This window comes from Jaculus jaculus, chromosome 12 (genome assembly GCF_020740685.1).
Source record: "Jaculus jaculus isolate mJacJac1 chromosome 12, mJacJac1.mat.Y.cur, whole genome shotgun sequence".
Lineage (NCBI taxonomy): Eukaryota > Metazoa > Chordata > Mammalia > Rodentia > Dipodidae > Jaculus > Jaculus jaculus.
In genome coordinates, this window is record NC_059113.1 from 42,795,837 (window position 1) to 42,823,518 (window position 27,682).

Below are 27,682 nucleotides of genomic sequence, written 5' to 3' on the forward strand. Positions count from 1 at the left end.
GACACTCCTCCAGGCACAGTTAGGGGAGGAGGCCAGGTATTCGTCCAGCTTTATGTCCCGCTTTCAGAAGCTGTGTAAGTCTGGAATTCAGGTCCAGAAAACAGAGTTTCCTGATGACAGGCAAGCTGTAAAACTTCCTGGAGAGGGGATGAGGTCACACTCTGGATTTCCGTAGTCTGCACTTGGAGGCAGTTTGCTAGAGCTGATACAGACCAGCCAGGACAGTCCCCGCGGGCAGGGCTGGTGGAGGGTTAACTGTATGACATCTCCCCACCACCCCCACCACCGTAGCTAAGAGGGGATGAATGTGCTGGGAGAAGCATGGATGCTGGGGTCAGAGATGGTCCGCCCTGTGTCCCTGCTCGCAGAAGCCCAGACCTTGGGTGTGCAGGAGTAAACAGATGATGAGGTCAGCAATGGGTTGCGGGGGGGTTGTGTTTCGCACCGCTCACAGGAGCCCAAACTGGGGTTTGCAGGGAGAATCAGATGGACGCTGGGGCAGGCGTTGGGTAGGGTGTCCATCCTGCATCCATTGCCCTCAGGAACCCAGACCCATAATGTACAGATAGCAGCAGGTTTCGAGAATCAGCAATGGGTCCACCCCGTGCCCTCTGCTCACCGGAGCCCAGACCCAGTCGTAATAGGAAGACGGGGGTCAGAGAAGGGGTGATGGTCTGTCCCACGATCCTGCCCTCGGACGTCTGCAGGGAGCAGCGGGTACTGTGAACGATGGGCCGAGAGTCTGTCCCTCATATCCTGTGGGCTTCAGCGCGGGACGCCGGCACTAGGCGTCCGCACCGAGGGCGGATGCTCCGGGCGGAGCAGCACACTGGCTCAGCGCCACCTGACCGTCAACAAACGTCCACTGCGACGGACGACGAGCTCAGTTACGGCGCATTGAGGTGTCCTCCCCATCCGAAGGGGGCTCGGGGCGGGCAGGGTTCCCTCCCACGCGCGCGGCCGGGCGGGGCGTTGGACAGGCGGGGACGCGGGTAGCCACGTGGCCTCGGAGGAATGCGCGGGCGCGAAGGCGGGGCGCGGCCGAGAAACGGGCAGGTGTGCAGGCCAGTGGACACCAGGCACGACTCGCGCTAGCCAATCACAGAGAGGTGGGCGGGGACCTCTCCCAGGGGGCGGGGCTGGCGCGCATCCCGGGCGGGGGGCGCGGGACGGCCGGCGGACGCGGACGGCGGATGGCGCTCGGCCCCTCGGTGAGTGAGCACGGCGCTCCCTAGGCCCCTGGAGGCTCATGAGGGTTTCTTTTCTTTGAAAGTTGCACTTCTGCCCAGCTCCGAAGTAGCTAAATCCCACCCTCGGTGTGCAGGACCCGCGGGAGGAGTTGCACAGACCCCAGTGAACAGCTCCCGAAATTCAATGGTCTCCCCCGCCAAGGGCTCAGACAGCAGAGGACAGTTCCGACTTCAGCGGATATCCCCAGCATGGGACAGCGAGGAGTCCCCAACTTTGGCCACCCCTAAATTCGGCGGAGTCCCCATTGTAGGCTCAGCAGAAAGCAGATGCCCGACTTCAGCAGATGTCCTCCTAGGCAGAGATAAGAGCCCCTTAACATCAGCCCGTGTCCCCAGGCACAGGCAGGGAGTGGGCATTTCTGTAGGTATCCCTGGACAGAACAGTAGGTAGCTCTCAAACTCAGCCGGTGTCCACTTAAAAGGCACAGATAGCAGCTTGTATCTCTCAGATTCATCCGTACCCCATTCTGAGTATCCAAGGGACCAAAACCCCAGGACACCCTAAGGAATGTGCAGCTCTGGGCCTGGGCCTGGAGACTTGGGGTGAACCCATGCCCTTACATAAAAACAGAGGCGGGTGTTTGTATGGAGGTGTGGAGGAGCCTTGGCCACCATGATGAGGGTAACTGCTGGTTTTGGCAGCCCACCATTACTGAAAGACAGAGGTAGGTCTTGAGCTGGCCTACAGGTGTGTTGCTTGTCCCTCCAACTTCTGTGGAACCCCAGGTTTTAATGAAGAAGTCTGAGTAAATATCTGGGTTTTTAAGAGCATCGCGTTCCCAGAGGGCGGTAGATATGCCTGGGCCACTCCAGTGCAGAATGGTAGTTTTTGTTGGAGGTGGAGTCTCATTAACTCAAATGGCAGCTGATTCTCAGTCTGGCTGGGCTTCACAGTGTGCTGTGTAGTAGTTGTCTGAAGATTCTAGGCAAGAGTTTCTTGGTTTCCCTACAAGTAGAACATGTCAGGGGACAACATTTTCATTGTTCACTGACTTTTCTTTCTTCATTTTTGTATTGCTGGGATCAAATCTAGGGCCTTGTGCATGCTGGGCCAGTGCTCTACCACTGAGCTATATCCCCAGCCTCACTTACTGTTAAAAATATGTCTTGGGGCTAGAGAAATGGCTCAGCAGATGGGAGTGCTTGCCATGCAAGCTTGAAGGCCCAAGAGGGCCTGATTAGCCTTGAGTTCCATCCCTAGTATCCATGTAAAAAGCTAGGTGTGGCCCATGCCAGCTTATAACCCCGGTTCTTTGGGTAAGGGAGACCAGAGAAGTGCTGGAGCTCGTTGGTCAGCCATTTTGGCTGAAAACAGCAGCTTTCTGTTTAGTGAGAGACTCCATCTCATGAAAACGTGTAGATGACCAAAATAGAGAGGACCTAATATTCCTCTGTCCTCCACACTGTACACATGGGACATTCATATTGGAGAACATTTGTGCATATACCATATACACACCATACATACATGCAAAATAAGTAGATCTTTAAAAGTATATATCTTGGCAGTTGGGAACCTGAAGCACAAGTATCTTTCTTGAGCTTGAGGCCAGTTTGAGAACCTGTCTACAAATAAGCAAGCAAGCAGGGCTGTGGTGTAGTTTAGTAGTAGACTGATTCCCTGGCACATTTGATCTCTAATAACAGAAATAAATCTTAGTTTCATATGCTTGTAAATTGAACCATAAGAAACACATATTATGACTTGAACACCTATTTTATAAAAATAATTTTTATTAGAAAATGTTATTAAGGCTTAAACTTAGTATTTTTAATTTTTTTATTATTTATTTGCAAGGAGAGAGAGAGAGGTTGGGCACACTGGGCCCTCTTGCCCCTCCAAACTCCAGATGCACACTCCACTTTGGCTTTATGTGAGTACTGGGGAATTGAACCCAGGTCATCAGGCTTTGCAACCAAGTGCCATTAACCATTGAGCCATTTCTCTAGCCCAAACTTAGTATTTTCAAGAATATGCCAGAGATGAGGTTAAATTCAATTAAAATAGCTTTTGTTTGAGGGCTGGAGTTACTGGGAATATAACTGTGGACTCAGGCTTGAATGTACTTACCATTGAGCTGTATCCCTAGCCTTTTTTAAAAAAAAATCTTTGAAAAGCTGGTTGTTGGTTTGCTAGACTTACAGGTATATCCTCTTCATATTTGGACTTGCTGCCTCTTCTGTGAGCTCTTTGGGGTGGCTGTTCCAGATGGAGATGTTCCTGGTGGGAAGGGTCATGGCACCCACAGGCTGGTTGTCTTATGGAGTTGTCTGAGAGCTTGTTGGTGGACCACTCCAGGCCTGGGATCTCTCACATGTAAAGTTGTTTGGAGTCAGTGTGTACGAAAATGATTTTTAACTTAAAAATGGTCTACATTCCCCAGAGCAAACTGCAAATGAAGCAGCCATGGCTGTAGAAGTCTGCAAATAATAGCACGGAACTATTTTCACATCGAAAAGCAAGAAACTCCTGCTGTATGATACAGCAGCCTTTAATTGCACAACTCGTGGTAGAAAGGATGCAAGGAAGGTTTGGTCTGGAAATAGAGCACGTTAATGATCATTGCTAAGTACAGTTTGTCTGGATGGAGAGGTAAGCAGGGCCATGTTAGAGAGAGGGAGACATACCTGCTAATTACTGTTGAGATACTATACCTTTCATTAGCCACACCTTGTGGGGAGGTGATTTGGAAATAGTGCAGTAAGAAGGGTTTCTGGGATGGGCAGGGGCCTGGGATGACTCTAGAGTAGAAGGCAAGTGAGCCACAAGTGCCTATGTGATTAAGCAGGCAGTACTGATCCTGAGGGTGCCCTGCTGGTCTGCGGATGGGGTATGGGCTGCAGCTGCAGGTCTATCTGGAGAGACCTGGCATCTCTGGGAAGAAGTAGGAAAGTGTCTTTCCACCAGCCCTCACCCTAAATACACCCTCCTCAGGGTCTCCTGCCCCACCTTGGCTCAGCTTTCCACAGTTGCTGGGCCTAGATGCTTGCTTTTGACTCTTTTTCTGTATGTGTGCCAAATTTAAAATCTTTACCATAAAATGAAGTGCTCATTTTTCATAGTGGATGTGTTCTTTTCACCTTTGGTACTCTTGCTCTTCCTTTTGGTGTTAATATAGTGTTGTCTGTGAATTGTTATACTTTTGTTAAACAATGGGGAAAATGTAACATTTAAATATAAATATATAACATATGTATTAGAATATGTTATTAAATAATTAATATATCAAAATTCATAGATTTAATGTTTTTGTCTTCCACATGTCACCTTCTGATATGGGAAATGATTTGGGGCTGAAAAATATGTCAGCAAAAGCTCTGACCAAAGCCATAAGAGCACACATCAGTAATCCCATCACTGGTTAGGTTGAGGCAAGAGGGTAGTGAGTTTGAAGCTAGCCTGGGCTACATTACGAGTCCCTGTCTCAAATCAAATAAGAGCTGTGACAGTCATGTGGGGCACTTGTGAGGGAGACTTGGTCAAATATGCTGGCTATGTTTTCAAGTACAGATCTAGTGTGGACATAGGCCTGGCTGCAGCCGTGCCCCACAAAGGGGGGAAGGGCTGCTCACCTGTGGCAGGCTCCAGTCGGGAGGAGTAGTGGGCCTGCTGGGACGGTGCCCCTCCCCTGCTCCTGCTTCAGAGCGCGCACTCAAGACAAGAGCCACTGCCATCCTGTTCTTTGTTCTGAGTGTGGCCAGGCCATGCTGTCAAGCTGTTGGAAAACAGCCCTTACTCTTGGATGTCATTTTTGGCTTATTTTCTCTTTTTGTGGTGGGAGGATTGACTTTGCTCACACTAGGCAAGCACTCTTGCCACTGAGCTACAGCCTCAGCCCACATGTCATTTTTTAAAAGAAAATATGAACATTTACTTTGAAGTATATAGCACCAAAGAGAAAGCTTTAAAGACATGTGTATAGCTGATTTTTGAGCCTATGTTACTGTATAGGAAGTTGGGCATGGTGGCTCATACCTATAATTCTTTTTTTTTGTTCTAACCAAGCCCAACAGACGGACCTTTCTTTTTATGAGAGAAAAGGAGAGAAGGGGGGGGTGAGGGAGGGAGGGAGGGAAGAAGAGGAGGAGGAGGAAGAGGAGGAAGAGAGGGGAGGGGAGGGGAGGGGAGGGGAGGGGAAGGAAGAAGAGGGGAGGGAATTGGCATGCCAGGGCCAGACAGCCCCTTGTGAGCATGTGCAACCTTGTGTGCTGTGTCACTGTGTGTCTGGCTTAACATGGGTTCTAAAGAGTCCCCAGGCTTCACAGACAGTGCCTTAACTGCTAAGCCATCTCTCCAGTCCCACGCCTATAATTCTAATGCTGCATTCAGGAGGCTGAGACTATAGGTTTGAGTCTGAGCTCTATAATGAATTCTAAGCCAACCTGGGTTAAAGGGTGAGGCCCCGTCAAACAAACAACACAACCAAATAAAAACAAAAAGACTATACACAGAGGGCTGGAGAGATGGGTTAGCAGTTAAGCACTTGCCTGTGAAGTCTAAGGACCCTGTTTTGAGGCTCGATTTCCCCAGGACCCATGTTAGCCAAATGCATAAGGTGTCGCATGTGTCTGGAGTTCGTTTGCAGTGGCTGGAAGCCCTGGCGTGCCCATTCTCTCCGTCTTTCTCTCTACCTCTTTCTGTCTTTGTCTGTCACTGTCAAATAAATAAAAAAAATAAAAATAAACAACAATAAAAAAAAAGACTACACACAGACACTAAGGAAATAAATGTATTGATTTTGTTGATGATGAGGCTCAAACCCAAGGACTTGTGTCAGTCACCCAACTGGTCTACCACTGACTGGCACCCTCACTTACTATCTCATTTGTTTTCTGGTATTGTGTGTGTGCATGGTAGGTGAGGTGTGTGTGTGTGTGTGTGTGTGTGTGGTGTATGCATGTGTATCTGCTAATGTGGCACCCTGTGTGCTTGCCTACACATGCTCCCTGTTAGATTTTGGGATTCACAATGGAGAACCCAAACTGACAGCTTCTTGGATCTAAGAACTTACTGTAATAGGGGAGGGAGAGAAGGAGGGACAGAGAGAGATAAAGAGAAGGGAGAGAAAGGGGGTGCATTCATGCACCACAGAGAAAGGAAGGAGAGAAGGGAAGAAAAGGAGGATGCACACACCTGTGAAAGCAGGTCAGGCGTGGTTTTCATAGGAAGACTTGAGAATCTGCTCTGTGAGGGAGGAACTTCAGTGGTATTCAGAGGTAGTGGCTGGGAAAAGGGTACCTTCCCTTCTCTTAGCCCAGAGTTATACTCACTTACACCAGGAGGCAGTGCTGGAGGAATCCCAGGGTTAACATGGCCAGGATGGTAGGGGAGGGTTGGAGGAGGGGATGAGTAGAGAGCTCTTAAGACTCTAATAACCCCCTCTACCACTCAGCCATCTGTTTCTATTTGGGATGGATTATACTACTGATTCTAGATCTTACTGGTCTTTTATTGATCAGTCTTTTACTGGTCACTTGCCTGTGCTCTCTGTTCTCTCTCCCCAGCATTAGGGTGATAGATATGTGTGGTCTCTCCCTGCTGTTATATGAGTTCTGGAGCTTTGAACATGGGACAGTCTCATGCTTTCACATCTCACCACTGAGCCATCTCTCCAACCTTTTTTTTTTTTTCTTTAAAGAGCATGAAAGTGAATAGAAGTTGCAGTAGATACATGTAATGTGGTCCGCAGTGCTCATGTGAACAGTTCAAAGCTCAGAGTTGAAGGCCTAGTCTTTGGAGAAGATGAGCCGCCGGGTATTAATTAGCATGGTGTGGCATTGGCTTTCTCTGAGTTATGTCAAGGTGGCAGACTCCAAAGGAGCCTGAACATGTCAGATAGCCACTGGATGGTCCTGATGGGATGGGAAAGGACCAGTATATGTGCCACCAAGAGGGTTCCAGAGCTGAAGTGACTGCATTTCAGAAGGCCTGAGTTTGTGTGTGAGACCCTGTCAGAGTGTGTCTTGATGGTGTGGGCAGGCCAATGCCTTGTGGGCTCACACAGGAGCAGTGTTGTCGAGGCCCTATTGAAGGCTTCCTACACTGTGTGGGCTGGCCAGCTTGCTTCCTTTTCACTGCAGGGCCTAGCCCTGGCCCTGGCCCGCCTCTTGCTACAGGAGTGTTAAGACCATTGATTCATGCTTTGCTCTCAAGCACTTGACTCAGCAGGTGGGTGGGAGGCGTCCACAGCAAGCACTGTTCCACACTCACTAGCTTTGCCAGAGCTAGATGGTGGATGGTGTGAGCATGGGTTTGGGATTCAGTTGCAAACGTACACCGAGGAGGAGCCGCTGACCTGTGTTGTGTTGAGCAGGCTGCTTTTCAGTCTCAGTGAAAATTGGAATTCCTGTAATTTGTTCTGAGAATGGCAGAGACGAGACTCTCCACTTAAGGTCCAGAACACAGAGCCTGAGTGGAAGAGTGCAGCAAAGCTTGGTGCACCTTCTGGGACCAAGCGAGCCCTTTCCTGGAAGTGTCTAGACATGCTGGGCTCTGGATGATTTAATAGGAAGGAATGAAAAGTATCACATTTTTCCAGGCAATGAAAGTAAGTGGGAAACCAATCATAAGTGGCTGTGGAGAGGAGAGATTTAGCTTTTCCAGGCTCTGCAGCCTCCAAAGTGATTGTGGCAGTGAGAAAACGGGATTGGCTCACAGTGTCACTGTAAAGAGCTGTTTCCGCCCTCCAGCCCTCCATTGTGTCTAGTTGCAGGCTGGACTCCTGGTGACCTCCTAGACCCCAGGAAAGGGAAGGAAACTGCCTGTACTTCCCAGTCACTTCTGGAGATTGCATTTCACATGTGGCTGTCTTCCTGGGCAGCTTGGGTGGCCTTCTTTGGTGGGTTCGCTTTCTCAGCATGGCTGTGTGGAGCCTTGTGGGGTGGAAATGTATAGAGCCTTGCTTTGTTCACTTGAGACCTGACTTTCTCCCATGTTGAAATTGATTTATTGTCATCTTGTTCTCAGGTGTCTTTATGGTCACTGTAATATCAAGGAAAAGCCTTTCCATAAGTAGGAGGTTTATCTGTGGTCACAGGACCAGCAGTGACAGCCATCTTGACAATCTGGACCCAGTAATCGGAGAGGTGTTTCCTGAACACCCATCAAGTGTGAGTGTACTTATATCCCAAGGTGAGACAGGAATGACCCATTGCCCCCCAGGGGTTGAGGTGCTTCTGTTGAGAAATGATAATAAAATTCAGGGTACCTTTAAAGATGAGAAGTACCAGGAAGAGAAGTAGAAACATGGAAAGACAGCAGCCAAGGAAGACACTTAGAGTGTTAAGTAAGGAGTCAGGATGAGCTACACCAGGGCATAGGTGTGAGGAGCTCAAGGACGGGAGCTAAGGCCTCAAGATGATGTCTGTCATAATGGCCAAGGAACAGCAGGAAGCCAGGGTGCAGAGTGCAATTAAGGAAGGGCTGTGTAGACTTCATCCCAGCCCAGCAGTAGAGGATGACAGAGGTCCGGAGAGGTGCAGGAGGACAGAGATGTGGAAGTGGGCTGAGTGACGTGTGCAGGGTCAGAATGACACAGAACCATGGGGATTAAGGGTGACAGTTGTTAAGGGTCAGTTACAGAGGGCTGGAGAGATGGCTTAGTGGTTAAGGCACTTGCCTGCAAAGCTAAAGGACCCAGGTTCAATTCTGCAGGACCCATGTAAGCCAGCTGCACAAGGAGACACATGCAACCGGAGTTGGTTTGCAGTAGCTGGAGGCCCTGGCATGCCCATTTCTCTCTCTCTCTCCCTCTCTCTCTCTCTCTCTACCTATCTATTTATCTGGTTCTCTCTTTCTGTCAAGGAAATAAAATAGTTTTTTTTTTTTTAAAGGTCAGTTATAGAAAGGCCTAGAGTTTCAGGATGACAGAACCAGGGTGGGCACTGAGCAGGTTTGCCCATGCTTTCACAGGATAGCGTGGATCCGGCAGAGGTGAAGGTGGAGGCAGGGAGGGGTCAGTGTCAATCTGGGCAGGTGAGGGTGGTGACCATGGTACAGCCACCATTGGCTAGCCTTGGGAAGTTGAGCCTACATCAGCTTTGCTGATGGATTGATTCTGCCCTGGGCCTGAGAGAAGAGAATTGCAGATGAGCCCCAGAGCCTGTTTTGTTTTATTTGCAGGTAGAGGAAGAAAGAAATTAGTCAGGGGGCCAGCTGCTCAGACTGAGTCTCCAGGTGTTTGTTGTACACCTGAGTGGGATGTGGAACAGCTGTATTCAGAAGCATGGCACCAAGTGGTCATGGGTTTACAGCTGGCATTGAAGCTGCTGGCCCATGGGGTCATCAAGGAGAGAAGGAACCTGGTCAGGACTGCTCTGGGCTTACAGGATGGTGAAGGAAGGTCGAAAGAGTGTGGCATCCAAGGCCCCCACAGAGAGGAACAGGCAGGAAGGGCACATAGGTCTGCTCATAAGGCCTGCACCTTGTAGTTGTGGACTTCTACGTGAGAGGCCATGTGAACTGATCCTCCAGTGTGGGCAGAAGTAGCAGAAGAGGGATGTCCTGGAGCTCCTTTCCCAGTATAACAAGGTCAGAGGTGCAAACCCTACCTACAAGAGTCCTGCTAGTGGAGACACATACACCAAGGGCGAGGAAATGGGTATCTTACTCAAGTCTCTATAATGTGGGGCTTCTTTGTGACTGTTGAGGAAGAAAAGTGGTGGTCAACCAGGATGGACTTAATCCACATGTGGGGGTTCCCCTGGGCCCTTGCTGAGTGGTCACCAGAGGGGCAATGTTCCCAAGGAAATGCAGAACTGAATCTGCGATATCATGGAGGGTAAGCACCACTGCAAACCATGCCAAGGGACACCTGTGCCCTTACAAAGGCCAGCCCAAGGACTACAGGCGCAGCATAGCCCCTCTCACCTACTGCTTCTGTCCCGTCACCAGCCGCAGAAACCTTCTGGGGACACTGTTGTCCTCTGACTTCCCCTCAACCCCAACCCCCAATCCTACACCATGCATGGACCCCCTTTGCTCTAAAAAGCCCACCCGTGTTCTGGGCAGGCCCTTCCCAAGTCTCAGCAGCCAGCACCCTGCTTTCTCTCCAGTTCTTAACCTGGAGTGTCCCACAGAGCTAGGCACCTTACTCTCTTACAGGAAGCTTTCCTAGCTTCTCATCATGAGCAGTACGAGGTCCACCCATCCCTACCCTCTGTTCCCCCTCTGTTGGAAGGGAGTCTTAGCAAGACTCTGTGCCTCAGCTTGTCATGCAGTCAGGAGTGAGGTCTCCCAAGTATTTGACAAGTGTAACCCCCCTTCCCTCTCACATAAATTTCAGGAACAGATCATAGCCCCGAGCATTTCTTCATCATTTAAATTCCCAGAGGCTTGATGTCCTGTCCGTGATTTTTGGACATTTGAACTTCATGGGTGTGACAAGCAGGCAGGGCCAGAGTCGGCAGGAATGGGACCATCTTTCTTGCCTTCTCTACCCTGGTCCTCACTCCTGTCATTCTCTCTGACCTTTTGGGGTGGTTTGATTTCTAGCTGCTTCTCTAGTTAAATATATTCCTGTCGACTTCTCACTCCTGGCTGCGCGATGCCTTCCTGCCATGATGAACTGTAAGCTGAAATAAACTTTTCCTCCCTTAAGCTAATTTTTGTCTGGTATTTTGTCCCTGCAACAAGAAATTGACTAACCAGGTGTTTTCCTCAATTGCCTCAGCCCTCAGTGTGAGTCTGAGAAATTCTTGGTCTGTGTTAATTGTGGCCAGGGCTTGGGGTGTGCGTCTGGGCAGAGGCCCCAAATTGAGCTCCAGCTATTTTGGTGGTGTTTTGGATGCTATTTTGGTGATATAGTGCTGTCCTAGAATGTTCACCTAGAAGTGGCAGTGGGACTTTGCCTCCCTCCACTTGTTTCCTTCCACCTCAGTTAGTGACTTCTGGGGCCTGTGTGTAAAATGTGCACTGTTGAATTCAGTGAGAGAGCTAATACAGACCAGTCAGCAAGCACAGCACAGGTGTGGGGCCTGGCATGGGTTGGGCTCTGTCTGCAGCTGAACTGACTTCTCCCTTCCTGTCTTCCCTCCAGTTGGAATTTGTGATGGCATGTAGGTTCCAGTTGCATTTCTGGCCTTTTGTTCCTTGCATAGGCCATCTCTGTGGGCATGCCCATTGTGGCTGGGCCATCACCAGAGCTCCCTTGCATTAAGGTGCAGCCTGAAACATTTTAGGGAGTATTGTGCCTTAGGTGAGTGCTTACTGCCTGGATGGCATCTGCTCCTGAGGAGGGAACAACAAGGAGGGAGACCTGTTCCTTATCATTCTCTGCCCTCATGGAGTTCTTGTGGAAGCTGCAAGGAGCAGGCAGACAAACACAGCTTGTCTTGGATGGCCTGAGCCATTTAAAGAGCACATGTAAGTGACTCATACAGCTAGCTGAGCTTTGAAGGATACTCAGGGCCCATCCCTGAGAGCTAGGGCAGGGCATCCTGGAAGCACAATGGGTGCAGTGGTGTGGGATGGCTTTGGGTCCTCTGTAAGCTGCAGTAGGGAAGACCAAGGCTGGTGGGGTTGCCTTCCTGGCACATCCTGGTCCTTCACTTCCCTCTGGGGCTGAGGCTGTTTCCTCAAACTTACACCACGTTAGAATCCTCACCAGCTGTGCTCCTCCGGTCCCACACCAGCTTGTGCTGGCCAGAGCCACCTGCATTCACACCTGCCATTCTTGTCCCTTCTCCCTGGTGGCTTTTGCAGCGTGTGCTTCACCTGGAGAGTGTCCAGGGATTTATCTCATCAGCCCATGAATGTGGCCTTGTTCTTGGGAATTACCTAACAGCAAATTTCATGTCCATAGCCCAGGTAAGCTCCTTCTTGAGAATGTACAGCCACCATCCCTGGGCTTGGAGAAGGATAGAAAGAAAGGAGAGAACGAGACAATGAAAGCATACCTGGGAGTACATTCCGCAGGGTGATAAGGTTCTGGAAAGGATTATGCGGGAGCACACATGGTTGTACAGAGGTACAGCAGGGGCAGTGCCAGATAGCTGGGTTAGTGGGCAGGTCTACGGGCTACTTGTCACCACATGAGCAGTACAGTTGACTTGATCCAGCCCACTGCTGGCTATTAGCATATGAGCTGGCTGATAGCTGGGGACTGGCTATTCCCAGCTGTGAGATGGTGATCTACTAGGTTTTTTAAAAGTTTTTCTATTCATTGATTTGCAAACACACAGAGAGAGAGAGGAGATAGAGAATGGGCTCACCAGGGCCTCCAGCCACTGTAGATGAACTCCAGACGCATGCGACTCCTTGGCTTACGTGGGTCCTGGGGAATTGATCCTGGGTCCTTTGGCTTTGCAGGCAAGTGCCTTAACCACTAAGCCATCTCTCCAGTCCTCTACTAGTTTTTTCCTTTGAGTACTAAGTCACAGGTGTCACTACATGACCTGAGCAGAGCGTCACAACGACACTCACACGCAGTTCCATCTCAGAAGCTGCTCTAGCACTCCAAGTGATCTCTTGACAGCCTGGACCCTGTTGTGCCCGTGGGGTCAAGTCCAGATAGTTAGGAAGCGAGCCCCAAGGTGTCTCTTTCCATCATCACAGAGAAGGTGCTCGTCTGTAGGCATCTTGTCTGCTTGTGAACTGTGGGAAATTCAGGAGGGGCCTAAAGCTCTACTTTTACAGGGATGCAGGCTGTGTATTTTGTATCCTACTCTTGCTCTTGAGACACCGTGTTGTTTAGAGCCTAGTGACTTTAACTTTCCTGAGCACCTGTTGCAGTCTGATGCATACCTAGGAATTCTTGAGGCAGTACAGCCGCAGGCTCCAATTGGTGCCTGCTCCTGCCTTAGCCCCAGAGCTGCACTCTGGGGCACTGCAACCTTAGGCCTCGAGGGAAACAGATTCTGAGCTTTAAGTGGGTCCTTACTGCCATTCTGAGCCAGCCTTCCAACCAGGGAGTGCTGGTGCTGATTGGGATTTGGGATTTCTCTGACACTGGCCAGATTTGTGGTGCAGAGCAAGGATGGGCCCCAGCTGCCTCAACTCTGCAGGACTTAGAGGCTAAAGAGGGGTGGGCATCAAGAAACCTCCACAAGGGCCACACACCAGAGATTCCTATGCTTCACACAAATGCATCTGAGCAAAACATGGAACAGAGAGGAATGCCTCTCCTGCCCAGAGGTTCCTGTGAACCACATCCACCACCCCAGAGCAGACATTGTTGTAGGAACTGTCATCATTTTCATCTTTATAGTGACAGTAAGAGACATGGAGACAAGACAGTGTAGAACTTCATCCAACATGGGGTGGCAGACAGAGAGGGTTCTGGGCAGACAGGCTCTGAGTCCAATACTCCAGCCTCTTGTTCTCTACGCTTCTTAGCATGAAGAACCTTTGCATGAATCTCTGTCTCCTTCATTCAGGAGTCAGGGAGCCCATGAGTCTCTGAAAAACATGCTGTGAAAAGGTGGCACATTCTACTCGAGGAACTTCCTTCCCTCATCTGCTCTGAGCTCTCCTAGCAAATCCAGTCATATGGTGAAAGATGCCAACAAACATCTCCACAGTGAAGCTTTAGGAGTGTTTCCTTAGAAAAAGTGGTCGTGGGAGTCAGGTGGCAATGCTGTGCCTGGTAGCTAGTGCAAGATATGGATACAGTGTCCACTCACATGCCTGAAGCAGCCTTCAGTACCGTCTCTGGACTCCCTTGATCGAATGTGTCCTCTTTTGTTTAAAACCACAATCCAGTGCACAATGGCATCTTTCATTAAGAGGCTTAAATTGCAGGATGACAGCAGCAATAAAAACAGAGTGTGCAGGCCGAGATGACTTCATGCTGTGGGTCGGTGGCGGTGACTTCTGAAGGTGGACTCTTGGCCTTGCCCCAACTAGTGTCCACTGTAGTTGTGGGGAGGAGGCCTGCTGCCCCAGCCTCTGCTGCCAGACCTGGGTCTGCAGAATCCACACGGTCAGGGAGGGTGCTGTCTGAAGGCTCAGTGGTGCAGGATTGTCTAATCCCTGCCCTTGGCCCTTACCACCTCCATAGTGGAAGGGTGAGGCAGGAGTGGATTTGCTTCCTCTGTGGGATGAAATACACATGTTGTGTATCAGCCCTAGAAAGTTCCCTGCTAGGGATTGCTGTCTCCCAGGGGCATTTATATTGGGAGGAGATATTCCAGAGTGCTTTCTTACTGGCCTGAGGCATTCCAGTTGGCAATGTACCAATCGGAAAAAGATCCTACTGTCATTTTCCAACTGTGGAGCCACAGGCATTAGGGCCCTACCTGGGTCTCAGCTCCTGGTCCCGAAAAGAGGAATAGTGAGGATCTTTCTCCTGAAATTACTGTGTGAGTTTCGGTGGGTTTTAATCCTAGGCCAGTACAGCTGATATATGCTGTGTGACTGCGCCAGTGTGATCTCAGGGCAGGCATTGCTGGAGACCTTAACCTGCCCCTTCTTTTATTTATTGTGGGTCTTGTCAACAGGAAGACAGTCTGACTCTGTTTACTTTAAGTGTTTTGGGGATGTATGCAATAAGTAAACATCTCTGCACTCAGAACACAGAAAGAAACAGAGCTGTAACTGTATGAGAGATGTGCCTACAGGTGTGTGCCTATTCTCCATCAAATTCCCTGCAGAAATGTGACGACACTGCCTGCTTTTATTAAGGGTGTTGGCCATCTGCCATCACTCATCTCACAGGCCAGCAGAATTGAAGACACACCAAGTAAGTGTAGAATAGTTCTGCTCTCTTCTGGAGCCTGCAGATATCACTGGCCATGCTGGCCTCTTCTCTGGCTTCTGTTCCTTACTGGCACCAGCAAGGGATTGCATCATCCTTGGTTTACCTCATGGTACTGCTGGTCAGTAATGTCCAGCTGCTGAAGGATGGCAGAGTTCAAAGACTTTAGTGATTGTCCTCATCTTTCTCCAAGGTGTTATACTTCTTGACAAACTGATGAGGGTCTAGGCCTGCTAAGGAGCTGGTCCATGTTGTTTTCTCGCATGGTACCACTGAGCCCTCAGCAATCTGAGTCTCCAGTCAGCATGGCTCCAGATGGGGCTGGCAAGGGTGCACTCCAGTAGGTGTGTGCACTTGGGAGATGGCATGGAAGCGGATAGCGAGTGTTAGAGGTTGAAGCCTCCTCACAGTCCTGTCCTTTCCTTTATGTGGTCTCCCCCAACCCACTATTAAAAAGCCTTCTTTCGGAAGTGGTCACTTCTTCTGGGTACTTGTCTGTCCTCCAGAGGAATGAACAGCCAGTGAAGCCTGGATAAAGAACTTATTTACAGGGGAATACAGCTATGTGAGTGGAAACTGCATACTTGGTGGCAGCAGGTTGTTGCCAAGAGAATGCAACAGCTCTAACTCTTGGCAGGCCAGAGGAGACCCATCCAAGGGGTCTTGTCAAAGCAGGAGCCACAGTCGGGAACAGTGGGTCTCACAGGCAGGGTCTGGTAGCCAGTCTGTCCCCAAGCCCAGAGCAGGAATTCATCTTCCCAGTGATCTCCAATGTCTCTGCTTTTTTTTTCTCTTGGGAGTCCAGGGAATCTCAGTCCTCTGAGGAGCAAGCATAGGCTTTGTATATCTCTATGTGGGCTACTGCTTGTGCAAATTATGTGAAAATCACAGGGATTAATCAGTATAGACCGTTAGCTTTTCACAAGTCCAAACGTTCATGAGTGCTCCCTCCTCGTGTCACCATGACAACCACCAAGCTGTGCTCAGCTTTAAAAAAATGGCGGAGGGCTGGAGGAGTACATTTGCCTGCACAGCCAAAGAACCCAGGTTTGATTCCTCAGGACCCACATAAGCCAGATGTACAAGGTGGTACATGTGTCTGGAGTTGGTTTGCAGTGGTTGGAGACCCTGGCATGCCCATTTTTTTCTCTCTCACAAATAAAATTTATATGTATATATAATAATAATAAATGGTAGAGCATGAAGCGGCAGAGTTTGGCGTGACAGTGGGAGTTCCCTGTTGGCATGTAATGGTAATCAGGAGGAAAGCTGAGCTGGCAGCAGCAAAGCGGTTGGTGCCCCAGGGCCTTCTGCCTGCTACTAGTTCTGATCTGCCTGCTGCTGACTATCAAAAGTAGACGGCAAAAGTGGAGATTTCTGAGCCCTACCTGCTGGCTTCAGTCACCACCAGGAACCCTTTCCTGCTCCCCACCTTCATATTTCCTTTGGCAGAGACTCCAGGCTCTCTCAGCGTGTTGTGTTTTCATTTGAGTGCGTGTGCACGTGTGTGCATGCCTTCACTGTACAGAGGACATCACATTCTGCCCTAGGCTCTGCCCTCTGCACCACACATTTGCACACTCATTTGCTGTCTGAACAGTGAACACTCCTCTGTTTTGTCATCTCCTGTTCCCGTTGGGTCGGGCTGTTGGAGACATCGGGTCTGTGGTTTCTCTCCAAGTGCTCCTTCTGACTGTGTTGCTCCCTAAGGGGATCAATCAAAACCTCAACTTTCTGCTTTTAGGAGGAACTCATTTTCTCTTTCTGTTGTTGTCTTTGAATGCCCCCAGGTAAACTGCAGGCGAGGCAGAGGATGTGGTGCAGAGCAGTGGGAGCAGAGCTCAGTCATAGCTACTGCCCAGCAAGCAGCAGAGTTGGCTGGTGTATGGGCACACTGCCCAGGAGCTTTGCACTGCATTGTGTACCCTGTGCTTGTTCTTGACACCTGCATGAGATGGCTCACCTGCAACAGCTCTCAGATGGATACTGTCACCACCCACGGGCAAGCGACTGCTACACAGAGATCCCGGTACTTGCCCAGGTCTTGCTGGCAGGTGGAAGGGCCGAGACTTTAGCCCATGATTTGGCTGTAGTCCACTCCAGACCTCTGCCTTTACTCCAACCTTGAGTGGACACTAAAAGCCCTCAAGCCTTACTTTATTACAAAAAAGATTCTGGAGCTTTATTTGTTTTTATTTTTATTTATTTATGAAAGAGAGAGAGAGAGAGAGGCAGGTAGAGAGAAAGAGAGAATAGGCATGCCAGGGCATCCAGCCTCTGCAAACAAACTCCAGACACATGCACCACCTTGTGTATCAGGCTTATGTGGGTTCTGGCAAATCAAACCTGGGTTCTTTAGCTTTGTAGGCAAGTGCCTTAATCACTAAGCCATCTCTCCAGCCCAAGCCTTACTTTGTTCATCTAACATAATAACAAACAAACAAAAAAAACAGGACCCCTCTTGGAGCTGTGATGAGTTGGACTATCAGGGAGTAAAGCAGTCACAGCCTGCCCTGTTGCTTGTTACACTTGTGGGACAGAGCCAGCACCAGTATATCTGTGTTGGTGAAGTGGCATGAACTCAGGCTTTGATGCCACAAGGTGCCCATTGAGGAAGCCCTGCTGCTCAGGGTGGATTTTAGAGCATCTCCCAGTGCCCATCAGGGTGAGATGTAGTCTCATAACCATACAAGCTGGGCAAAGGTTCCATGGGGACATTGTGGGAGGCTCACATCAGAGGGTACACATGAGATTGGCAGACTGGAACTCTAGATACCAGCATATGATGGGGCTGGCACACATGGCAGGCTCATCTTAATGAGAACAGTTTGGCTTCCTGAAAGTGCCAAAGCCAGCATCAGTTCTGTTAATTGGGGTAAAAGAATGTGCTGGGCAGGGCTGCCACGTTTGGTGTGTTGTGAAGTTCAAAAGTTGGGCTCTGTCTTCTCACTGGGCAGCACGTGATGATCCTGTGTGGGGAGCATGTGGTGGAGGTGGTGTGTGGGGATGCCATTCATGGGTGGCATCGCATCTACATGTCCCTGATACTGGAACAGAAGCAGCTGGAAAAGTTCCCTGAGCAGTTGGCTTTTCTTTCCATTGTCCTGGTAAAATTTGGTCTGGGTGTTGGGTGGTCCCAGGCACGATCCTGGGAGGTATTGGAGGTCTTAGCATGAGTCAGACAAGGGAAAATTTAGTTATCCAAAATGCCTTCTTTTTCAAATATTTTATTTTTATTTATTTATGAGAGAGAGAGATAGCAAAAAATGGGCACAGCAGGACCTCCAGCTGTTGCAAATGAACTCTAGATGCATGTGCCACCCTGTGCATCTGGCTTACGTGGGTCCTTGTGTTTTGGATTTGCAGGCAAGCACCTTAACCACTATGCCATCTCTTCAGCCCCCAGATGGCCTTGAGAGCTAGAAACTACCTTCCTCATGAATTCCTTTTTCTCAAGCTGTGTTTCTGGTACATGTAGACAATAAAGGGTACAAAGGGAAAGAAAAAAATAATAACAACAAGCAAACAGAAAACCAGGAATGTGGAGATGTCCCTGCTGAGTTTTCTTGCTGCTTCCAAGTGAGCTAAGAAAGTGGTCAGCATTGTTCATGATCTGCAACCATTCTTTATCCAAATGGTTAAAAGTCTAATAATTGGGAAGGGAAAGCAAGCCATTTTCCTGGTTTATGTGTTGACTTCTCCCAGTAAAATATGGTGTGAAGTTAGCAAAGCCTTGCTAGGGTGTTGGACTGAGAGGGCTATGGCTGAGGACTCAGACTCCAAAATAAACTCCTGGCTGTGATTCAAGGTGAAGCCCAGCCCACACTGAGAACTCTTAGTTGTGTTTTGCCCCTGAATGTCTTTGCAAGGGAGAACGGCAAGTGTGTGCAACAAATAGGGTGAGTTCTTCCCTGTAGCCAGGAGTGACAGTAACCTTTTTCTTTCTTGCAGACTTTCTCTTGAGAGCCCTGACTTGTGTGCCATGGAAAGGTGCCCCCTGCAAACTTAACGGACCATGGCCCTGTTAGCAGGGGCTCCTGTGCCTTGACTGAGTGAGGAGAGAAGCTGCAAGGCTGAGTATGGACCAGCAAGGGGTGCCACCACCCGCTCCTGCAGGTAGAGTTCTGCCTCCTTAGAGGTGTCCTAGGATTCTGAGTGTGCCCTGATGCATGTAAAACCTCCTGAGTCCCATGACTGACTTAACCTCAGTATATTGGATTCCGTGAGGTTTCTTTTTCCTGATGTAATGAGCCTCATACCGGAGGGAGTATGGGACTCATATCCGGGTATAAGCCCTGCCCACCAATGCTATGTTCCCTCTGGAACCCACAGCCTCTTGAGTACCGGGAATGGGCTGGAGCAGTGTCTTTCCTGCTTCCTTCCCCTGTGGGCAGCTCAGGGTCAAGCTGGGCTTCTTTATCAATCTGCTGCACAGATAGAGAGGCACGAAGGGAGCAGCTACTGGCTAGTTTCCTATTGTCACCTCCCTAGTGTTATGTCATTTTCCAGAAGACTATGTCAGGGAGGATGGCTCCTATGCCACAGGTAAAGAAAGAAGTGGATGGTAAGGTCTCCACAAAAGAGGACTATGGTGCAGGGTGGGCAGCAGTTGTGTGGGCAGCTGACCTGCATGGGGCTGGGCATTCTCCTCTATACCAGCAGGTATGTGATAGAAGGGGCTAAACCTTTGTGACCCTTGGCTCAGGTCCTCCTGGACCACAAAGCAGCAGCTACAGTTTAGCCATTTTTAAAGTAAATCAGGGACCTAGAGACACCATTAATGGCTTGGGCATGCTGAGCTAGGCAGATTGAAAACTCCAGTGAGGGCAGGAGATCATCCACAGAGTTACTGCCACTGTAAGGAGACTCCTGTATCAGTGAGGGCTCAAGTAGGAAGCCCAGCCTCTGTGATTTTCTAGACCTGGGAAACATGGGATGTGAGGGCCAGAAGCTAAGCCATGGTTCTTTTGTGCTTTTTGCTGCTGCATAGTGGCTTGGGGCAGCCCCCTCACCTGTGTCTTTTCAGCCACGATACATATTCTGGTTGTAGGTTAAACATAACATGAGAAAAGTAATTACAGAGATTTCAAGTGCTGAGGAGAGAGATTTGGTGCTGGGGAGAACGGGATGGTCAAAGGCCCAGGCACACTTTCTGCAGGAAGATTGTAGATACAGGCAACAATGCTCAATTTCAAGCTGGTGGCAGGTGCTTTTTCCCATTTGGGAGTGAACCTCTCCTGTGAACACAGTCCTCTCTGGGAACTGGACATCAATCATTACCTCTCATATGTTCAGTTCTCTCAGTAATGCCTGCCATTCCCCTATGGTCTTTTAGTTCCTGATACTCATGGGGACCTCAGTCAGAGATAACCAAGTGTCCCTGATGGTTCATAGGAGCTGGTTATTCAGTCTTTGTCTCAAAGAGGGAGGGGTAGTTATAGTCCTCAGCTTCCACACTTCCACAGCACTCACACTAGTTACAGCTACCCACATGTGCCAGAGCTTCACAAGCAAGGCTGTGAGGGGCTTGTTTAAATGTCTCTTAATTCGGATGGTTCAGGTGCTAAGTATTCCTTGTTTATCACAGTTTCTTATTTGGGGGTCATTACTCAGACCTCCCCCCCCCATTTGTATGCTGAGTCAGATTTACTCCTCTTCTGTATTAAGGATCAGAACTTTGATGACTTCTGCCTCACTCTCTCATCACTGTCTGAGTCTTTCTTTCATTTCCTGCCTTTGGATCTTAGGAAGGGCTCTTTACTATAGTCCTAACTTGGAATCCCTTTCCTTTGAATCCTGGCAGCTGTAAGACATGGTAATCCATGGGCTGGGGAGAAGGCTCAACGGGTAAGAGTGCTTGCCATGCATGTGTGAGGGTCTAAGAGGGCTTGAGACCACCTGAGTTACATTTCCCAGCACCCATATAAAAAGCTAGGTGTGGCCATGCATACACATCTGTAACTCCAGTCATTAGGGAAGCAGAGACTGGTGGAATTGGTGGAGCTCACTGACCAAAAATGACAATTCTGGTGAGTGAGAGACTATATGAAGGAAATATACAGATGAGTGACAGAAGACAACCATACCACCCCTGGCCTCTGCATACAAATACACTGGCATGTACATTTGCACACACATCATAGCCTTTTTTTTCCACACTATAATTCCTCCCTTATACAGGTAACTTCTTTTGGCAGACTCAGTTACTTGACTCATTGTCCACTGCAAAAGCCACACAACAGCCATACTAGTGTGCTGATACTCTTTTCCCATGCATACTACTTTGAGCAATTGCAATATAGTCTCTAGTTCTTCAGCTGGCTCGGCGGAGGGCATTCCCATCTACAGCGTTCATCAAGGAGGTATTCCACATCATAGCATGTAAAGGAAGATGGACACCCTGGAATTTCTTCTGAGGATTTCCAGTATCAGATGGTCTAGACTTGATGGAATGTCCTTTAAACCATCGCAGGGAGGGCTGGAGAGATGGCTTAGTGGTTAAAGTGTTTGCCTACACAGCCTAAGGACCCAGGTTCTACTCTCCAGGTCCCATGTAAGCCAGATGCACATGGTGGCACATGCATCTGGAGTTTGTTTGCAGTGGCTAGAGGCCCTGGCATGCCCATTCTCCCTCTCTCCCCCTCTCTCTATCTCTACTAAATAAATAAATCTTTTTTTAAAAAAATCACAGGGAGCATGTAACCACCAGTACAGCCAAGAGGCATGGAACACTGGAACACATCCCACACTACATGGAGAAAGGTAGCTGTATTAGGATTGCCCCTTCAGACACTCCACCTCACCTGGATCAGCATCAGCTACATGTCTCAGCATCCATTGTTGGGGCCACGTGACCACTCCTCCCTAGCTCACCCTTGGTTATGCCTGTCCTCATTCAGGTGCCGATTGTTTTGTGTGACTTTTCCTGAAGCGACATGAACAAATGTCTTTTTATTCCTGCTAGGGCACTGACAACAAACCAAAGAAATGATTCCACCCAAGCCTAGCTTAGTGAATCAGTGGGGTTATTTACAGGAGTATGTCTGACAAAAGCAGCCGCGTCACTGAAAAGCCCACCCTAGCCTGAGTGACAGCTCCTAAGGGCTGCATCCCTGGAGCTCCCTGTACAATGTGAAGGCAGCTCAGCTGATGGGTCATAAGAGTCTTTTTCCCCTACCCCTGGCAACCATTAATGCTTCTATAACCTTGGAGAGGGACCTTGTGCGTACTCTACATTTCAGGAGCTTACTGGCTCTTGGAAGTGGTTTATTTCTTGAGTTTTATGAGCGTCTCTCTAGAAGGGAATGTTTCAGTTCAAAGGTAATAGCTATACTGCATTATATTAATGAAAAGTCATGAAAATCCATGTCCAGATGCCTCATGACTCTGTGGTGTGTCCCACACTCTCCTGGAGCACAGCAGGCAGGCCTAGAGTGGGAAGACCTGGCCAGAGGGAGAGCTCTGGCTTGTGCCGAGTGACTAGATAGAAACACCCATCTCAGAGATCACAGATGGCCAGGAGTCCAAAGATAAAGAGGAAAGGGAGGAAGAGAGATTGAGAAAGAATTATGAAAGGAACCTAGATCCCATGGTTGGAAGCCTTTCGCCTCAGTCAGTCCGATATGGGAGTTTTGTTCAACCTCTTGTCCCATTGGCCTCACCCTACTTCAACACTCGTAAAGGCCCCAGTGTCTCCCTATTCTCATCCAATCATTCTGAGGCCACTCAAAGGCTTCTGGGAGTAGAGTGAATGTCACTATGAGCTCCATTCCTGTGAGCCCCACCTTCTCTGTGTCTCTCCCTCTCTCTCTACCTTCCACTCTGCACCTCACCTAGAAATAGGTGTCTGGCCATTCTTGGGTTGGAGCACAAGAATGGATCCCAGGTTCCCAGCTACCCTGAGCATGAGGTCCTGGGGAGTAATGTAGATGCCCAAGTCTCACATATTGACAGGCTTGGTCTTGTGCAGGACTGCTGTGAATATTCATAAGTGTAACGGCCATGTTACATCCAGAAGACAGGATTTTCCATCCCTCCTTCCCATTCTCTTGTTCTTACATTCTTTCCATCCCCTCTTCCATGAGGTTCCCTGAGCCTTGGAGGGGTGGTTTAGATGTGCTGTTTGAGGCTGAGCAGACAGTAGTCACTTATTCTGAGCAGTTTTACCAGCTTCGCATCTTTGCATTACCCCCGTTGGTTGTTTTATCTTCCTTCCCTTTCTTCCCTTTGTTCTCTTTTCAGCCTGAGTGTTGAAGTCTTGCTATAGGAAATCAAAGTTCTAACCCAGCCCAGCCTTCTGCCTTTGTGTGTCTCAGAGTGGAGGCTGCATGCCAGTCTGCCGGGGGCTCAGCCTCTCTTCCTTTCCCAGTGTTTCTCTTGGGTTTGTCTCGCACCGGGAAGAACAAATGTATGATTTGTACTATTTTACACTTTTAGAAAATGAAGTGAAATATGATACCAATAACAACGAGGAGGAGGAGGAGGGAGAGCCATTTGACTTTGATAGTGGAGATGAGGTTCCGGAAGCAGATCGGCAAGCCCCATCTGCTCCCATGGAGAGAGGTGCTGAAGCAGGTGACGGTGACATAGGTGAAGCCACTTTGCCTGCAGGTGAGTCCCACTGGCCACAGTCCTCTGGTGTCTTGCAGGAAACTCCCTGACCTCTACCCTGTGACTGGTTTGTTACTGACCAGAGAGAGGGAAGGCTCACACTCAGAGGCTCCAGTTCAGGGCCATTAATCTTTTTTCTGGGCCTGGGATGAGGAAGAGGGCCTTATTTTAGCAAAACAAAGTTGCTTACCTCTTGGCAGTCAAGAAACAGAGCAAGAGAAGAAAAGGAAAAGTGGAGGGAAAGCAGACAGCCACATCAAAAGCATACCCTCTGTAGCTGGGTGGGTGTGGTGGCGCAAGCCTTTAATCCCAGCAACCAGGAGGCAGAGGTAGGATCCGTATGCATTTGATGCCACCCTGAGATGACAATTCCAGGTCAGCCTAGGCCAGAGTGAGACCCTACCCTGAAAAGTCAAAAAAAAGAAAAAGAAAAAGAAAAAGAAAAGAAAGAAAAAAAGAAAGCCCTCCCTCAATAATCCATCTTTCAACCAGGCCCCACCCCCCAGTAGCCCATTCAGTTCTGAGCTCACCCATGGGTTAGTTCATGCCTGAGGTTAGTGCCGCAGGATCCACACTCACCCCTTATAGCGCCACCTGCTGAAGACCAAACCTTCAGTACATGAGCTCTGTTTGGGGAAACTTCATACAGAGTCCTTTCTTCTTTGTGCTGTACCAACTGTATTGGGTTGACTTTGGCTGAGTTTCTTTTGTTATTTTGCACATTTACCACAAATTTGAATCTTGTCATCCTACTTCTTGTTTATATTTTAGAGACAAAAGGTGTTGCTATTTTCTAGTAGAAATTACTCTGTTATTTTATCACCACACCACATGAATATTTATAGTTTAATTCCCTTTGGGATAAGGTGAAAGCATAGGTTTATATTTTTAAGCCTTTATGGGGATCTCGGCCTTCTACTCGCTAGCCAGGTAGCCTGCTTAGACCCAACTATGGTCTGTCTGGGTCACTATGATCAAGGCCCAGCCTCCCCCTTCTTTGTACCTCATCAAACCTCCCCTTTCCTGTGAACCTGTGCTACAAGGCCCTTTTCAGCAATCTGGGAATGCTGCTGCAGCCAAGAGACCTTGTGACCTTGATGCCGTATTGCTGACAAATGTCCTCTGTCCTCTAGGAGGTGGAAATGGAATGGGAACAGAAACCACTGTAGAAACCACTGCAGTGGCTGAACCTGCCAAGCTGTTAGTCCCAACAAAAGTGAACCCATATTCTGTCATCGACATCACACCATTCCAAGAGGACCAGCCGCCTTCCCCAGACACAAACATGGAAGAAGAAGGAGTGAGCCTGCGTGTGCCCAGCGGGTACTCGGTGCCTGTGCCTTGTGGCTACGCTGTCCCCTCCAACTTGCCCCTGCTGCTGCCTGCCTACTCCAGCCCCGTTATCATCCGTGCTGAGTCGGTGGAGGAGGAAGGTACACACTGGGGGCCGGTGCAGTGATAGCACACTGGTCAGGAAATCTTTGTCTTGTCTTTCCTTTCCCCATTGTGAGTGTCAGTCTGCAGAATTAGAAAATGAGCCTCGGGTTAACTACTGCATTCATTGTCACTTAGGTCCTGCAGTGCGGATGTGCCTGCATGTGTCCTGTCATCACTAACTTCAGAACCCCAGAAAGAGGTTCTTGTGCTCATTTCAGTTGCAAGGAGTCAAAAGACAAACACAGAGCCGAGCGTGTTGGCACATGTCTTTACCCAGCCCTCAGGAGGCAGAGGTACGAGGATCGCCATGAGTCCAAGGCCAGCCTAAGACTACACAGTGAATTCCAGGTCAGCCTGGGCTAGAGTGAGACCCCACCATGAAAAACAAAAAAACAACAGAAGACACACTTGTTCCTCTATTCTAGGACTTGGAACACTGTTTATTATGACAGTGTCTATTATTGGCTCTCAGTTGACAATTAAAGAAGCATATTGTTTCAAATCACATTGGATGACTTTTGAAATAAAGTACTTTGAATGATACTCATTTATTTTAAATGACCAATGATGTAGAGAAACAAATTGTTTAAAAGTGAGTAGACTTTTCTTTTCACTCAGTACTGGGGAGTGAACCTGTGACTTTGTGCATGCTAGACAAATGCCCTACCAGTGAGCTGTACCCACACCCTACTGTAAAGTTTTGTTTCGAGACAGGGTCTTACTAAGTTGTTGGCCTTGAACTCACTTTATAATGTACGCAAACTTGACATCATGATCCTCCTGCCTCAGTTTCCCTAGTAGCTTGGATTATAGGCTTGTTGTCACTATGCCTAGAGTATTGGTACATTTTCCTTGAATGCAAAATCTTTGGGATGTACAGGCTGTCATTTCTAGGTAGTCTCTGTTCTGTGTTTTCAGAATAAGATCACCGTATGGGCCATGGTGAAATCTCAAGGTTATGGTCAATTTCTACAGGAAAAAGAGTGAGAAAACCCCTATCCTCAGAACCCTTTCAAGTTTATGGGTTCCAGTATTCAAAGTCAAATCTTTAAAGCTTGTTATTTCAGTTGTTATTCAGTGGAAAGGAAAGAATCCTTTACTGAAATTTTCACCTAGGTGTAAAGCCAGAGTCTACTTCTATGCCTTCTTGCCTGCTGCTCTTCCAGAGTAAGATTGTCTTCTTCTGGGGAATTTCTATAGTGTGCCCTGGACATATGACTGAGAAACTTGTGAAACAGACAAGGAGCTCTCAGGCAAAATGTTCTTGTGAGAACTTGGGTTCAAAGCTGTTGGTGTGTCAGCACTTGCTGCCTGTGTCCTCCTTTGCAGGAGAAGCCACTGTGCTCCACGGACATCCTCACAGCCCAGTCCCCCACCATCATGCTGGCAGCCTGACCACGTAAGGCTAGGGCTAGAGGAGAGCCATGCTGTGCTATTTATCTTCAGTCTAGAATGTTCCTATACAGCAGTTCTAGTGTGTTCCTGGCTAGAGAACTCAGGGGCTCCAACTTCCTAATATGCTCACCTGCTCCCTCCTCCACCTCAGAGGTATTGGTTTGGAGAATAGCAAGATTGCGCATAACTTCCTGAAAGTAGGAATCTGAACTCAGAGCAAATTCCTGATGGTGGGTTTGTAGTCAGGTCAGGAGCATGCCTGGAACCTTCTCTGAGCTCCTAGAGCACACCCAGGAGCTTGTTGGACTTTTTAAATTTTTTTTTTTTTTAGCACGTGTAAGCTCCAACAGGAGATGGGAAGAAAATTCCAATCACATCTGAGAATGCCTGAGACTGATTGTGCATGTGCATGTCTGAGAGTATATGTGTGTGTGTGAGGGGATATGTGCATGTGTGAAGGGGTGTGTATCAGTGTTTGGTTGTCACACATCATTGTGTCTCCCTTCACTATCATTTGGGTTTATCTGCAAGTAAGTTAGATAATAAATTCCAGTAGAAACACAAAAATGGGGGCTGGAGAGATGGCTTAGTGGTTAAGTGCTTGCTTATGAAGCCTAAGGACCCCTGTTCTTGATTCCCCAGTGCCCGTGTAAGCCAGATGCACAAGGTGACGCATGCATTTGGAGTTCATTTGCAGTGGCTGGAGACCCTGGTGCACCCATTCTCTCTCTGTCTCTCTCTCTGCCTCTTTCTCTGTCTGTCACTCTCAAATAAATAAATAAAGCTAGAAACACAAAAATGGAAAATGCCATGTTAGCTTTCTGTTGCTGTGACAAAATACCTAACATGTAATTTTTAAAAGGAAGTATTTATTGTGGCTCGTGGTTTGATAGCCCATGGTCACGGGCACCACTGCTGCAGGCCTGTGGTTGGCAGAACGTCAGATCTTGGTATGTGGCAGAGCAGAGATTCTAGGTTCATGGCAGCCAGGAAGCAGAAGTGGAGAGAGAGAGAGAGAGAGAGAGAGAGAGAGAGGGGGAGGGGGGGGAAAGAAAGAAGGAGGAGGAGGAGGAGGAGGAGGAGGAGGAGGAGGAGGAAGAGGAGGAGTGAGAAGAAGAAGAGGAGGAGAAGAGGGAGAGGATGTGGAGGGGAGACATGTAGACAGATGGAGAGACAGAGAGGGACAAGGCATAGCTGCCAAGGACATGCCCTCAATGGTCTACGTACTCAAAGTAGACCCTACCTTCCAGTCTCTTGTACCTTCCAATAATGCCTTCAATTATGAATCTATCAACA

At 48.8% G+C, this 27,682-nt stretch overlaps 1 protein-coding gene across 7 annotated transcripts in view; it reads left to right on the forward strand.

Moving 5' to 3' along the window:
* The first annotated feature begins 319 nt into the window (after positions 1 to 319).
* Arhgef10 (Rho guanine nucleotide exchange factor 10) overlaps positions 320 to 27,682 on the forward strand; it is a 100,257-nt gene continuing 72,894 nt past the window's right edge. For 2 of the 7 annotated variants that reach the window (XM_045130735.1, XM_045130741.1), the window contains exons 1-4: positions 16,863 to 16,973; positions 18,896 to 19,060; positions 23,381 to 23,554; positions 24,688 to 24,987. In XM_045130735.1, coding sequence (XP_044986670.1) covers positions 19,024 to 19,060; positions 23,381 to 23,554; positions 24,688 to 24,987 — 511 coding nt within the window. In that variant the 5' untranslated portion in view covers positions 16,863 to 16,973; positions 18,896 to 19,023. Of the gene's footprint in view, positions 410 to 1,165; positions 1,212 to 3,737; positions 3,844 to 8,365; positions 8,383 to 16,861; positions 16,974 to 18,895; positions 19,061 to 23,380; positions 23,555 to 24,687; positions 24,988 to 27,682 lie in introns of those variants that run through there. The other 5 variants (XM_045130738.1, XM_045130736.1, XM_045130737.1 and 2 more) reach the window with 5 other exon arrangements.